The sequence below is a fragment of the Monopterus albus genome, unplaced genomic scaffold (assembly GCF_001952655.1).
Source record: "Monopterus albus unplaced genomic scaffold, M_albus_1.0 scaffold96.1, whole genome shotgun sequence".
Classification (NCBI taxonomy): domain Eukaryota; kingdom Metazoa; phylum Chordata; class Actinopteri; order Synbranchiformes; family Synbranchidae; genus Monopterus; species Monopterus albus.
The window spans coordinates 471,766-485,073 of record NW_018127976.1 but is presented as its reverse complement, the minus strand read 5'-3'; the positions used below and the strand labels follow the sequence as shown (position 1 = coordinate 485,073).

General features: G+C 42.5%; 1 protein-coding gene across 1 annotated transcript in view; it reads right to left on the bottom strand.

Moving 5' to 3' along the window:
• myo15b (myosin XVB) overlaps positions 1-9,672 on the bottom strand; it is an 81,166-nt gene extending 71,494 nt beyond the window's left edge. The window contains exons 1-5 of the mRNA XM_020608922.1: positions 9,560-9,672; positions 6,498-8,934; positions 6,205-6,369; positions 743-807; positions 610-673 (exon numbers count right to left, since the gene is read on the bottom strand). Of these exons, the coding sequence (XP_020464578.1) occupies positions 610-673; positions 743-807; positions 6,205-6,369; positions 6,498-8,885 (2,682 nt within the window). The 5' untranslated portion in view covers positions 8,886-8,934; positions 9,560-9,672. The remainder of the gene's footprint in view (positions 1-609; positions 674-742; positions 808-6,204; positions 6,370-6,497; positions 8,935-9,559) is intronic.
• Between the last annotated feature and the right edge of the window lie 3,636 nt (positions 9,673-13,308).

Below are 13,308 nucleotides of genomic sequence, written 5' to 3'. Positions count from 1 at the left end.
TACACACCACTTAACCAACAGACATACACATTCACACATTGATTTGCTTCATGTTTTGACTATTGCTAGAGCCAGCTGCAAAGCTGGTGAGAGAGACGTCTCGGTTGACGTTTCTGTGTAGTATGGGGCTAGCCCAACCGAGGGAATATAATGTATAGGCCTGGTGGGCTCAGGGTCTTTCATCTTACATCTGCATGGTGGAGGTGCAAGATATCTGAGCGTGTAATGTTAATTTTACCTGTGATCCTTTGAATAAATCAGCACTGTTTTGAAGTCACTTGGACTGCCTCGTCTCTCAGGGTTAGCATGGCAAGACGGACCCTACCCTACATCAGCAATAAGTCTGACTTATCATTCTGTCAGTATTAATAAAGCTACCAGGAACCCAAAATAGAAGAAAAATTTTGCAGGTTGCCCCACATTTTAAACACAGAATTGTAGCAAAACACAAATCTGTACTAAAACTAAATTTGTTTCCGTAAAGATTACCTAACTGTGCTGTATTTCTGTAGAGTTTGTTTGTAACACCTTTTGAAACATAACATTCCAAAATGAGTATGAAATTATTTCACTAAAATGACACTGTGGGAGGTCAGTAATAAAACTTACATAAATACAGTCACGGTGGAACCTCTTCTTCAGATTCAGAAGCACAGAGCTTTCGCAGACCTGTCTGAACACATCAGACAAACAGGTTAATACTGTGCAGAATTATACTGTGTGTGTGTGTGTCTGAACTCACTCCAGCTGGGATAGATCCTCTACCTCATCCACTTCTACAGCGCTTTTGCTGCCTGGCATCAGCACCTGAAAAAGGCATATATGTGAGCAGATACATGGACACCAGTGAAATGAAATGTCCACCATTCTGATCTACTGCAGTCCCATAGCAGCATGTTGCACTGTGTTGTAGGCTCTATTGTGTAGAGGTCCAGTCACAAAGTTTCTGCAAGTTTCTGTGTGACTCTGCACGCTCTGCTGCTTTGTGCTTCACGGAGACCTGGCTCAGCGACTCCATCGTGGACAGAGCGATTCAAGTACCAGGCTTCCAGGTGTTCAGAGTGGATTGTGTAAAGGAGCTGTCCGGGAAAACAAAAGGAGGTGGAATCTGCTTCTACATAAATGAAGGTTGGCGCACGGATGTCACAGTGCTACAGAGGACATGTACTGCAGACCTAGAGTCTCTTGTTATCAATTGCAAATGCTTTTAGTCTCCCCGTGAATTCAACAGCTTCATGCTAATGGGAGTGTACATACTGTAACACTGCAGGCTAACGCTAGCGCACTACGGCTCCTGGCAGAACAGATAACTAGCCTGGAGGTAGAACATCCTGACTCTCCACTCATTGTTCTAGGGGACTTTAACAGAGCAAATCTCACCCACGAAAGGCCCAAATACAGACAGCATGTTACCTGTCCCACCAGGGACAAAATCACACTGGACCACTGCTACACAACAATAAAAGACGCCTATCGCTCCGTCCCCAGTGTAGCCCTCGGGCCACTGTATGGCCCATCTTAATCCAAACCAACAGGCAGAAACTTAAAGCTGCAAAGCCTGTAGTCAAAACAGTGAAGAGCTGGACTGAGGAGGCTAAGTCAGAGCTACAGGCCTGCTTTGACTGCACAGACTGGAGTGTATTTGAGACTGCAGCTACAGACCTGGACGAACTCACTGACACTGTGACATCTTATATCAGCTTTTGAGAGGACGTGTGTGTGCCCACCAAGAACTTCTGCACATGCAACAAGAACAACAGTAAAGCTCAAGCAGCTTCGTCATGCCAAAGAGGAGGCCTACAGAAGTGGGGACAGGATCCTGTACAGCCAGGCCAGGAACACACTGACAAGGGAGATCAGAGTACCAAAGAGGAGCTATTCTGAAAACCTGAAAAACCAGTTTTCAGCCAATGATGGCTTGTCAGTGTGGAGAAACCTACAAATCAGGATGTGTGTGGCCTTTAAAAAAAACAAAAGATCAGAAAGGCACCAGGACCAAACAGTGTGACCCCCTTCTGCCTTAAAGCTTGTACTGATAAGCTGGCCCCCATCTTCATATGTATCTTCAACAGATCACTGGAGCTTCATGTAGTCCCATCCTGCTTCAAACACTCCACCATCCTGGTTCCCAAGAAACCCTCCATCAGTGGACTGAATGACTACAGACCTGACACCTTGACATCTGTAGTTATGAAGTCCTTTGTGAGACTGGTGTTGGCCCACATGAAGGACATTGTAGACCCAGTGCTGGACTGCCTGTCAGTTAAACAGGTCAGTGGATGATGCAGTCAACATTACATCTTCCAAAACCTCAACTCCCCAGGGACCTATGCACAGATCCTCTTTGTGGACTTCAGCTCAGTGTAATGTTGTCACCATCATTGTTATTCTTGTCATTCTAAACTGGCCCAGCTTGTTGTGCCTACCCCCACCCATCAGTGGATCACCAGCTTTCTGACAGGAAGGAAGCAGCAGGAGAGGAGTTGGGAAAATCATATCCAACACCCAGACAATCAACACAGGTGCCCCCCAAGGATGTGTGCTGTCAAACTCCTGATGTTTGCAGATGACACACAACAGCCATTGGTCTCATCTGAGATGACGAGTCAGCCTACAGATGGGAGGTCTATGGTGTGGTTGCAACAACCTAGAGCTGAACATGCTCAAAAGAGTGGAAATGACAGTAGGTTTCAGGGGAGCCCTCCCACCCTACTCCCCCCACCCTAGTCATACTCAGCAGCACTGTATCAGCAGTAAATGGTCTTATACTTGTATAGCGCTTTTCTATATATTGCAGCACACTGCTCAAAGTGCTTTCACACTACTTGGCCATTCACCCATTTGCACTCACAAATGCCCACACATTCACACACCGGTGTTATCACCGGGAGTAACTGGGGGTTCAGTGTGCTCAAGGACACTTTGACATGTTGACTGGACCAGCCAGGAATCGAACCCCTAATCCTCCAGTTAGGAAACAATCTACCTCCTGAGCCACAGCTGTCCCCAGTAGAGTCCTGCAAGTTCCTGGGCTCCACTGTCTCCCAGGACCTGAAGTAGATATCGAACATCAGCACCATCACCAAGAAGGCACAGCGGAGGATGTACTTTCTGCGCCAGCTCAGGAAGTTCAACCTGCCCCAGGAACTGCTGATACAGTTCTACAGAGGAATCATCAAGTCTGTTCTCTGCTCTTCCATCTCTATCTGGTTTGGCTCAGCAACTAAACATGACAAGAACAGATGCCAGTGGACAGTCAGGACTGTAGAAAGAATCATCAGTGCCAGCCTGTCCTCCATGGAGGACCTGTACACCTCACGAGTCAAAAGGAGGGCAGCGAAGATTTCTGCAGACCCCTTACATCCTGGACACAAACTGTTTGAACTCCTCCCCTCTGGATGGCGCTATAGGTCACTTTACACCAAAACAATGAGACGCAAGGACAGTTTCTTCCTATGTCAACTGCCCCCTGCTGGTTTTTTCTGGCTTCTTGTCTGCAACCCAGCCAAAGGCCGGCATCCCCTTGTCATCAAAGTGGCATTCTTCACACGCCAGGTCCCTCTTGCCATCCTCTCAAGGCTCCTGTGAGCTCTGCTTCTCCCCAGGCTCACTCTCCACACCATCTCTTAGGAGATGTAATGCAGACAATTTGAGAGAGTTATACACCTGCCACTCCCTATGGACTAATTACAACCTGCTGACCTGAGTGTTGTCTTTTCCTCAAATTACCATCATATATTCTCTCTCTCTCTCTCTCTCTCTCTCTCTCTCTCTCTCTCACACACACACACTCTCACACACACACACAGTCACCACATGACACCGCTTTAGACTTTTTTCCTTTGACAACATAACTGTCAGGTCTGCTCGGCGCAACCTGCCTCTCTTCCTCCTTTCTCTCCCCTGCTCTCTCATCCCACAGGCTCAGCGACACAGCTGAGTTGCATTCGCCTGTTGATTGACTCCCGGGTGTGGTGCACAGCTGAAGGCTCATCCCCATTAATTAAACCACCTTTACATAAACCCCTGGCATTACGTGTTTAGCCATACGTAACGTGATTTCAACGCTGACAGTTCCTGTGCTGTTGATTTCAGTTGTACGTTGTGTATATACGTTACGTTATCTATATGTTATCTTTGACACGGACTAACATAGACGAGGACATGTTGAGGAAGTTATGACAGTTTGTGTGAATGGCGACATTAACGGTAAGAACAGACTTGTTTTATGTTAGATGCAGCCACTCTGTTGGTGATCTTATCCCTGCCATTATTATTTCCGGCGAGTTCCCCTGCAGTGTGTATCTGACTGTGATCTTCCCAGCCGTAGGTACCTGACGGCAAGCGTTATAGCGAGCGCTACACCTGCCCTGTCTTCTCGTTCCTATGTCCCTCCTGTCATCTCACCTGTCACCATTCTCCTGTCTGCTCGCCTGCCTTGGTCGTCTACTCACCTGCCCGTTCTGGTCTCCTCAGCCACCACTGTTCTACCCTGGTTATGGACTATACATATACTCAGTAACTTTGTTTGTGTTCTAAATAAAACTGCTTTTTTCCCTAGCACTTGGGTTTACACCTTGAGTCCTTTTTTTGTTCTCCCTCACTCCCTGGTGAGGAGACTCAATCATAACAATAAAATAAGTTGTACCGATTGTTACTGGCTCTGTATTTGGTTCCCCTGCTTACTTCAGCAATTCTGAGGAGGTGAGGTTAAATGTAAGTTCCAGGTACTGTTGCTGGGACACATTACAACATGGTAGACTACAAAAGACAAGACTACAGTAACCACTATTTAGTACTGCATCTATATCAGTTACAGCAACTAATACTTTAAAGTATCTGCCAAACATTGCCCATCCATGGGTGTTTTGACTTATATGACCTCATATCTCCTCCTGATTAGGTTTACTGCACTTTTTTAAGTGGGACAGGTCACACCTATGTAATGGTCAGTGGTTCCTGAAGACTGATGACTTCACATATTTCAGGCAGTCCACCCAACTTCAACCTGCGCAGAGATTTAGTTCACCATAAAAATAAAGCATATGGGTGTGCAAGGCTTTTAAACAAGATGGATGATGGAGATAAATGTTTTCATTAAACTAAAGATGTTGGTACTGTATTTGGGGATTAGACAACATTTCGAGGTTACAACACATAGGCAAACAGTTCTGGGAAATGATTAAAAAGACAAAATAGGGGAGCCCTAATAGGTGCACCATATACCAGGCACAGTGCATGTGTGACATTGCCGACCTATGGCACAGGTATACACCTAATAATTGCAAAACTCCCCCAAAAAATTAATTTATAAAGACAAAACAGAGAAAAGTAAAAATTCTCAGTGCATTGCTGTCTGACTCACTATAGCTTAGTTTTCTTGTATACCAAAGAGCACCTGAAAATGACATAACTATAATCATATAACATAGTATAGTTGCTCCTACTGTGGCCTCTAAATGGCAATATCAAGAAAGCACTGCTTTATATAAGACAGTGGAAACACAAGAAAGATCAAGTACTATAGGGTTCTTTGTTTCAGTTCAGTTTATTGCAAATCTAGAGTTACAGGTAAATTTGAGTTGTCTTTGCACCCAAAAATGAATTCTTAGGTTTTTCATCATCATGACTTTTTCCCTAGGGAAATCTTCCATCCATCCATATACCAATTATTCCTGAATAGGGTCACGGGGACATTGGGCAAGAGGCGGGGTCCACCCTGGACAGGTCACCAGTCTACCACTGGGCTGACACTTAGAGACAAACAACCACACACACTCATTCCCACGGGCAATTTAGAGTCACTGAACTGTGGGAGGAAGCTGGAGTACTCAGAAAGAACCCACACAGGCACAGGGAGAACATGCAAACTGCTCTAGAGAAACCAATTAAACCAAAATATTTAAATGAAAATATTTCAGCTTAAGCCAAAGATCTGTGAATAATCAAAAACAGTTATTTAAATTCATGCAGAATACATAGACTATAGCTAAAAGGAGAGGCATATAGAGGAAAATAACATTAAAAACTGGAATTCCAAGTCAGTCAGTGTCTCAGCAGTGCTAACTACTACAAATTATGTTGGCACAGTCCATACATGGGCTGCTTGTGGTCAGTAAGTTTTTCTTATATGGTCATTGGGTATAACAAGATTTTTGACTTTGAATCTTTTTTCTAATGCAATATTAATACCTGTGTACTCACTAGCCGACTCTCCAGCATCTCCTGGGTGAGGTCCTCTGATTCCCAGGGTCCCCTGCCATTGTGGGCAGGAACTGTCCTGACCTGGCCCGCATCATCATAGACTGTCCATTTGGTTAGCTTCTCTACTGTCTGGTGGGGCAACAGGTTCTTAGCAGGAAGCCAGTCCTGAATCACACACAGCAAAGACAGATGATTCTAGTCATACCTAGAAAGAGTATTATTCTTCTTGTATAAATGACAGAATTTCATACTCATAATGTCTTAAAGAATCTACCACTAAAAACGCAACATACTTGAGGGTCTCCACTCATCCATTGGTTCCCAGCCCAGTGAACCTGTGGTTGGGTGATAGTATATAAACTGTCCTCATCCATTAGCTGGGCCACTTCCCTGCCAGCCTCTTCTTCATACAAGGATCCAACACCTGACATTACTGCATTTGCCTCCCCATTTGGAAAGGGCTCCATGGGAGATTTGGATATTCCAGCTGAATACTTTCTTTCTGGGTCTGGTCCTTTGGCCTGAGACGGTCCACCACCTATCATCCCCTCTGACATGGACATCTTGCTCAGTTTAATATGGGAGGAGTGCAGTTTCCCTCTTGCAGCCTGTAGCACATTGGCTCCATTTTGATTATCAAGTCCACTTCTGTCTCTGTCCTGTATGTGGGATGATCCTTTTGGTGTACCACTGGAATGAGGGACCCTCTGTTTCGTATCATCATCTGATATTAACCCTCTTGGCAAGGCCTTGTTGATGGACTTCAGGAGGCTGAGATCTGGTTTGACAGGAAGTACAAGCCTGGCACCTGGTTTGGGTGTTTTGGAGTCTGAGGTACTGGGCTCTACTGGTGATCCAGTGCTACTTGATGGAGTAAAAGGCCCAGGAGCTACCTGGGATTCCTCAGCTGTCTTTTCATTGGCCACTTTATTCATCCTGGGGAGTACCACAGCATATTTGGCCTCTACCTCTTTCTCCCCAGTTTTGGCTGTTTCTCCTACATGTTCCCCTGCAGTTTCCTGAAGGCTGGCTTTCTCTTCTGCCATTTTTTCCTCAGAGGAGCACTTGTTTTTTCTACTGGCTAGGCTGGTTTTACTGGCAACTCTCATTGTCATCCTGTGTTTGAAGATCTTGCCCTTGGGTTTTCTGATATCTTGTTTCAGTTTTATGGCCCGGAGGGAGAGCCATTGAGAAACTCCAATGGCTTTAGTCCAAGCAGAAAGTTTCTTTTTGAAGTTTAACCCCTTTGGTGTTTTCTTCTGAATCCATCCAGACACCTGGCAGAGAGTCATCATACCTTTTTTTTGTGCCATCAGATGTTCCTTGGGTTTGCCCCCATCAGGGGCCTCACTCCCGGATGTGTCCTTGTCTAGCTTTGCTAGCATCTTATTTGTTTTGTGTCGGAGAGATGCTATGCTGCTCTTACCTGAAAGCAAACTCTGTGGGTGCCCTTTCACAGCACTTAGAGTGTCCTGCTGCTCCTCAGACTCCACAATGACTTTGATGTCTTTATCTTTGGCTCTGAGACGCATTATTTGGTTTTGGTTTTTGATAGCTTTGGACAATGTAGGGTCAGCCTCCCGCTGTTCCTCATCTTCATCTGAACCAGCTTCTACAGGACAAGCATTCTTGTTAATATATTTTGTTTTGTTCACCAAACGGGTCTTGCCTTTTCCTGGGTTGACCTCACTGAGGGAAAGACCTTTAATTGTTTGAATTTCCTCTGTTGCAGAAATGGGTTTGTCTGTTTTCTGTGGCTTTGTTTTGTTCTTTTGCTCTTCCTTGGCTTTTTGTTTGGCTTCTTTTTCTAACCTTTGCTTTTCTGCTTTGGCCTGCTTTTTTTCTGCCTTCTCAGTCTGAATATCCTGAATAGCCTTTGTTTTTTTAAACATCTTGTATTTTGGCTCCTGCGCAGGCTTTGAGGGACCTGAGGTCTGCTGCTGTCGTCTGCAGGCTTTCTGAACTGTTGGCTTTTCAGATATTCCCTTCTGGTTTATCTCCTTATCTTCACCAACACTGACGGCCTCAAATATTTTGAATTCCTTCTTGCTTTCCTCTTCCCCGGCACTGGATGAGACTGTTTCGATCCGAGAATCAATTGAGGATTTTTCTTTCCCTGAAAGTTCTTTGCCTGATTCCTTGTTTGCTGTCCATTCTGTACCTCTTTGGGTATCTGAAACCTCAGCCTCTTCCTCACTGCCCTGCTCACTACTCAGTGTCTCAGCTGTCTTTTCATTACTGCCCCGGTGCTCCTCCTCATCATTACTACTTTCCTCCTCAGTCATCTCCACTGAACTTCCCGCATCACTATCTGATTCCTCCTCCTCCTCACTTTCTGTCACTTTGACACTTTGCTTGTTTTCAGGCCTGGTAGGAAGCTTGCTGTTAATTCTCCCTGTTTTTTTTGTGAGCTCTTTTAGTGGTGGTTTGAGTTTGGTGGTTGTTTTTGAAACCCCTGTAATCTCTTTCTCACACTGAGGTTGTAATATACCATTTGCTCTACTCCTTTTATTCGGCTTCACTACATCTGTTTTTCTATCCTCCATAATAATTGGTGATTTCCCTCTTTCTTTTTGTTTCTCATTAGGCATTTTAGAGGGAGGTTGAGATGCCATGAAAACATTCTGTCTCACATTCCTCTGTTGATTTCTTGGCTGTTTCTGGGCTCTGCTTTGTAGCATTTGATCTACCTTGGGAATTGACCGGTGAAATCAGTTCTTCAGAAATTACCTACAGAAGAATAATACCAAGTAAGCTGCATTTACTTTATCATTAGTGAACATATTGACAAAGAAAAAGTAAAAACATTGTGCATATTTTAGTCATCAAGGATTAAAAATTTTAAATCTAAAGTATCAACAGCACACTTAGAAGACAAGCTAGCCACTAAAAATTAACAATTTAGGACTGTAGCCTGAATAACACATCAGTCAAAACTCAGTGAAACCATGTCCTGGGTTCAGTCCGTCAGCATGTAGACCAAGTTTCACACTTGAAGTCCCTGTCCCTTGTTTTGAGACTCAAGACTCCCAGGTCAGACTGAGCTTAGACACAAATGATTCAATATTGTAACAGTCATTGATAGGCTAGGTTTTACATGTGCAATGAATCATAACAGTAAAACAAGGCAAAAGCACAAGAAAACAAAATTCATGCCATGTAACCAACTTATCTAATAAATCTTTTTGATGCTGGATAAAAATGACTAATGTCCCCTTTGCAAAAGTAAACAACCATTTTTATAATCAGGTTAAATGAATGAGTATCTAGATCTGCCTAAATGTATTGTAGCTGTGCAGCCTAAACGCCCTGGGGGGAAAGCAGTGAGAGCTTGTTTCAGTGTAATATAGCTTACCAGGCTTCTCAGGTGAAACCCAGGCATGGCTGGGGGTCTGCAAGGTGCACAGCATTGTTCTCAAGAGCTGGTGTCACTGATATAAGCATGCATGGTTAGAAGGACTGATGGGACGTTACACACCAATATCCCACCCACTAACAATTATACAGGAAGGCACACAGCCAATAATGCAATACACACCCAACAAAAGTTGGTGTTTTATGCATAAACACCCACATCAACAAAGGTGAGCTGGCATGCACGAATATGCACACACAAACACAAAGTGCCTTTTGAATAATTCAGGCTTATCTGAAAGGTCATACAGCTCTGCTGCTGTTCATATGCCCAGCTGGTGAATGCGTGGGGAGGAAAGATGAGAGGTGCTGCTTAGAAAGATCAACAACAGCTGCTGATGGAAGCCAGAAAGAGAGAGGAAGCAGTTTCAATAAAAACTGATTCTTCATGAAGAGAGGGTTTATTTCAGGACTGTTGACTGAGGCTGCATTTATTTTAACAAAATGTATTTAAAAAACTGTTGAGTGTACAATTGGTTTGAGTTATAAAAATGAAGGTCAATCAATATACAGTATTGTAATGTGTAACATAAAAATCAGCTAAAAAAATTAAGGGACCACTTAAAGCACACATCAGATCTTGATGAACTAATTGTTCAAGATGAAAACCTTTACTTTACATTGTATAATTTGTTCAAATGACATAACGACAGTCAGAAACCAAAATCAATGAAAAATTGAAATCACAGGCTCATTCAAGTTGGGTGAATTTCATCACAGCAACTCATAATGTGACTCAGAAGTGTGTATGGTGACCATGTGCCTGTATGCACTCCTGACCATATCTGGACATGCTCCTGATGAGCAAAACCCCATAAAAGAGTTGGAGCGTTTCCCAGACTGCAGTGGTTAGTACCTACCAACAGTGGTCTAAGGAAGGACAAATGGTGAACTGGTGATGGACACCCATGGCTCACTGATGATGAGGTTGACCTACTGTGTATTAAGCTTTGAAATTTTATTCATCCTTTTCAAAAGATTCCATTTGTTGGAATACTTTAACTCTTGCTTGAAAATGAGAAATACTGTACACTGGAATCTATGAAGAGAAACATTCAGTGGCTATAATGGTAACATCACACCTAGAGTGGGGTGGCTGTTGAATTGGTCTCAAAAATTATCTTTAATTTGTCCTCACAGCAGCAGTTTTAACTCATTTTACATATATTTATCACTACATAGTAGACAAAGTGGTGCTCTTCCTGACAGTATCACAATGGAAGCACACAGATTCACACAAGATGCACAGTGAGCTGCAGAGTGAGTCCAGTGCAACCTACAGACATACTGACTCCTGTGTACACAGTATTAGGCAGGAGGTTATGTTATGGATGATTGAACTTACCTTAGAGCACTGGAAACTGAATATGACTTCATTACTAAGTCATAGTATTATTTGTCTAGTTACTTTTGTTCCTTTTAGAATAAACATCTGTGTATTAAAGAATAAAATTACTATACTTTCACATTAAAGATTCAAGTGTCCAAATACTGTATGAGGGATTCTAAGTCAGTGTGCTGGAGAACAGAAACCACACAAATGTCTGTCCTGCTAATCTCCAACTGCCCAGGCTCACTTCATGTTTGTTTCACACTTTTCCCAACTGTTACCTCAATGATAGGTCCTTAACAACTATCAATGTAAACAAAAGAAGACATTTTAATTTTTACACAATGGTCTGGAGTATCAAGATACTGGGTTGCAGCATAAATAAATATATGATAGTCAACTCCAGCATAAGAAATTAAAGTTTTTTTTATAAAAAGCCCAGGTAATCAGCTGCCATAAAATGGTTTATTTAATGTCTTCACGTTGCAAATGACAGACTCATCTTGCAGGGTCCTCTAACAGAGGTATTGTTGTTAGCTGGCCCAGCCTCAGCCAGGTCCATCGAGAGCTCAGGTTGCAGCAGAGCCACCATGGCTTAAGGCAATTAGCGGACAAAGCACCTCATTCTATAATGGATGATCAAAACCCTGGGCTGTGAATATATGACAAGTGATCCCTTCCCTATCCACTTCACCAGAGACAACCTGGCCACTGTGGCTCAGATAGACCAAGATTATAGTTGGGCTATTGGAAACAAACAAACAATGCGAGCATTGAGTTTCAGAATATAATAAGACAAACCACAATGATGGGTTGGGACTCTAAATATTAAGCCTTTTCTTCAGGTTTCAGTGGAACACAGACTCCAACAGCATTCATACACTGTCAAGGATTTCTCTGTAGCACAGCAAAGATCAGTGATGCTACAAACTAAAGACATGTCACTGTACTGAGAAACTTAAAACTGACACATTAAATTCTTGGGCAAAAATGTGTAATAATTATCCACAAGAAAATGTAGTGTGAAGTTACAATTTAAAAAACAAATTAGGGTTCTTAATCAGTTCTCTACAAAAATATATTCTAGACTGATGCTAAAATACCCAGCATTCTGAGACACAGTACCAAAATATTTCCTTGTATCATCAAAATAGCAGCCAACCCCAGTTAGAACAGGCCCACAGGTACATACTCACATACATATTGTATATATTAAAACAATTCACTACAATAGCTTACAATTACATTCCTAAATAACATTCACTGCTGGCATAAAAATTGGTTTACATAAAAATAGTAAATTACAAATTACAGCATTGTGAGCTTCGCAGTAGTGAAGAAGTACCCAAGTCCGGTTCTTCATGGGATAAAAGTGGACAGGAGGGGAGAAGGCTGTGTTAGGAATATAGCTTTAACAGTTTGTAATGCTATAACTAATGTAGTGAAAAGAAATTAACATCAGTGTGGTTCAACATAGAGATAGTAAATTTGTATCTTTTTTTCTCTTTTGTGGCATTGCTGAAATATTTTCCCTTGAGAAGTATGGAAGCCCATTCATGTCAAAAAATAAAAAATTAAAGCTCTACCAAATAGTATCATAAAATTTTAATGTTAAAGTAAGGTAGAAATTCAAAATTTTAAACCAAGTAAAACTTGCAAAATTTTAAATTTAGATTCATAGTTACAGGATACTAGGTAAAAATTATAACATTTGAGTCAAAAATGTAGTAAGTCAAACTCAGTTGAGTAGCAAGTAAGATTTAAAAAAAAAAAAAAAAAAAAAAAAAAAAAAACTATACTGAGTAGGGCTGGACCCAAATATTCAACTATTCAGATATTCGTTTGTTGGGTAGGTAATCGGTTTTCAATTTTAGTATTTGAATATTCGAGATAGCAGGAAATTTCAATGTAGTCTGAGCCCAATGATGAAGACAATGGAGACAGCTTGGTCCGCTAGCTACTACTTACTAGATGAATGAGTTAGCGGTTTTGTGGGTTCGCAGTTGTTAACTACTGTTAACTCCATTACTTAAATTGATGACAGGACAAAACGGAACTCGCTGCTGTCAGATTAGTGACCTCGGTGCAGCTGGTGGAGAAACAGAAAATACAGTGGAACCTTGGATTGCAAGTAACCCGGTTTGCGAGTGTTTTGCAAGACAAGCAAAATATGTTGAGTTGATATACGAGCGAGATCTCGCAATACAAGTAGTATGTACGCTTTGTCTGCCGAGCGTCACGTGATGTACGTCACAACTGAGCTGATGGTTCTCGCGCTTCACTCGTATAGACAATATCTGTACTGCAACAATGGACCCTCACGCCAACCACGATTCTTTTCAAAGGTAAAGTGCAGGTTA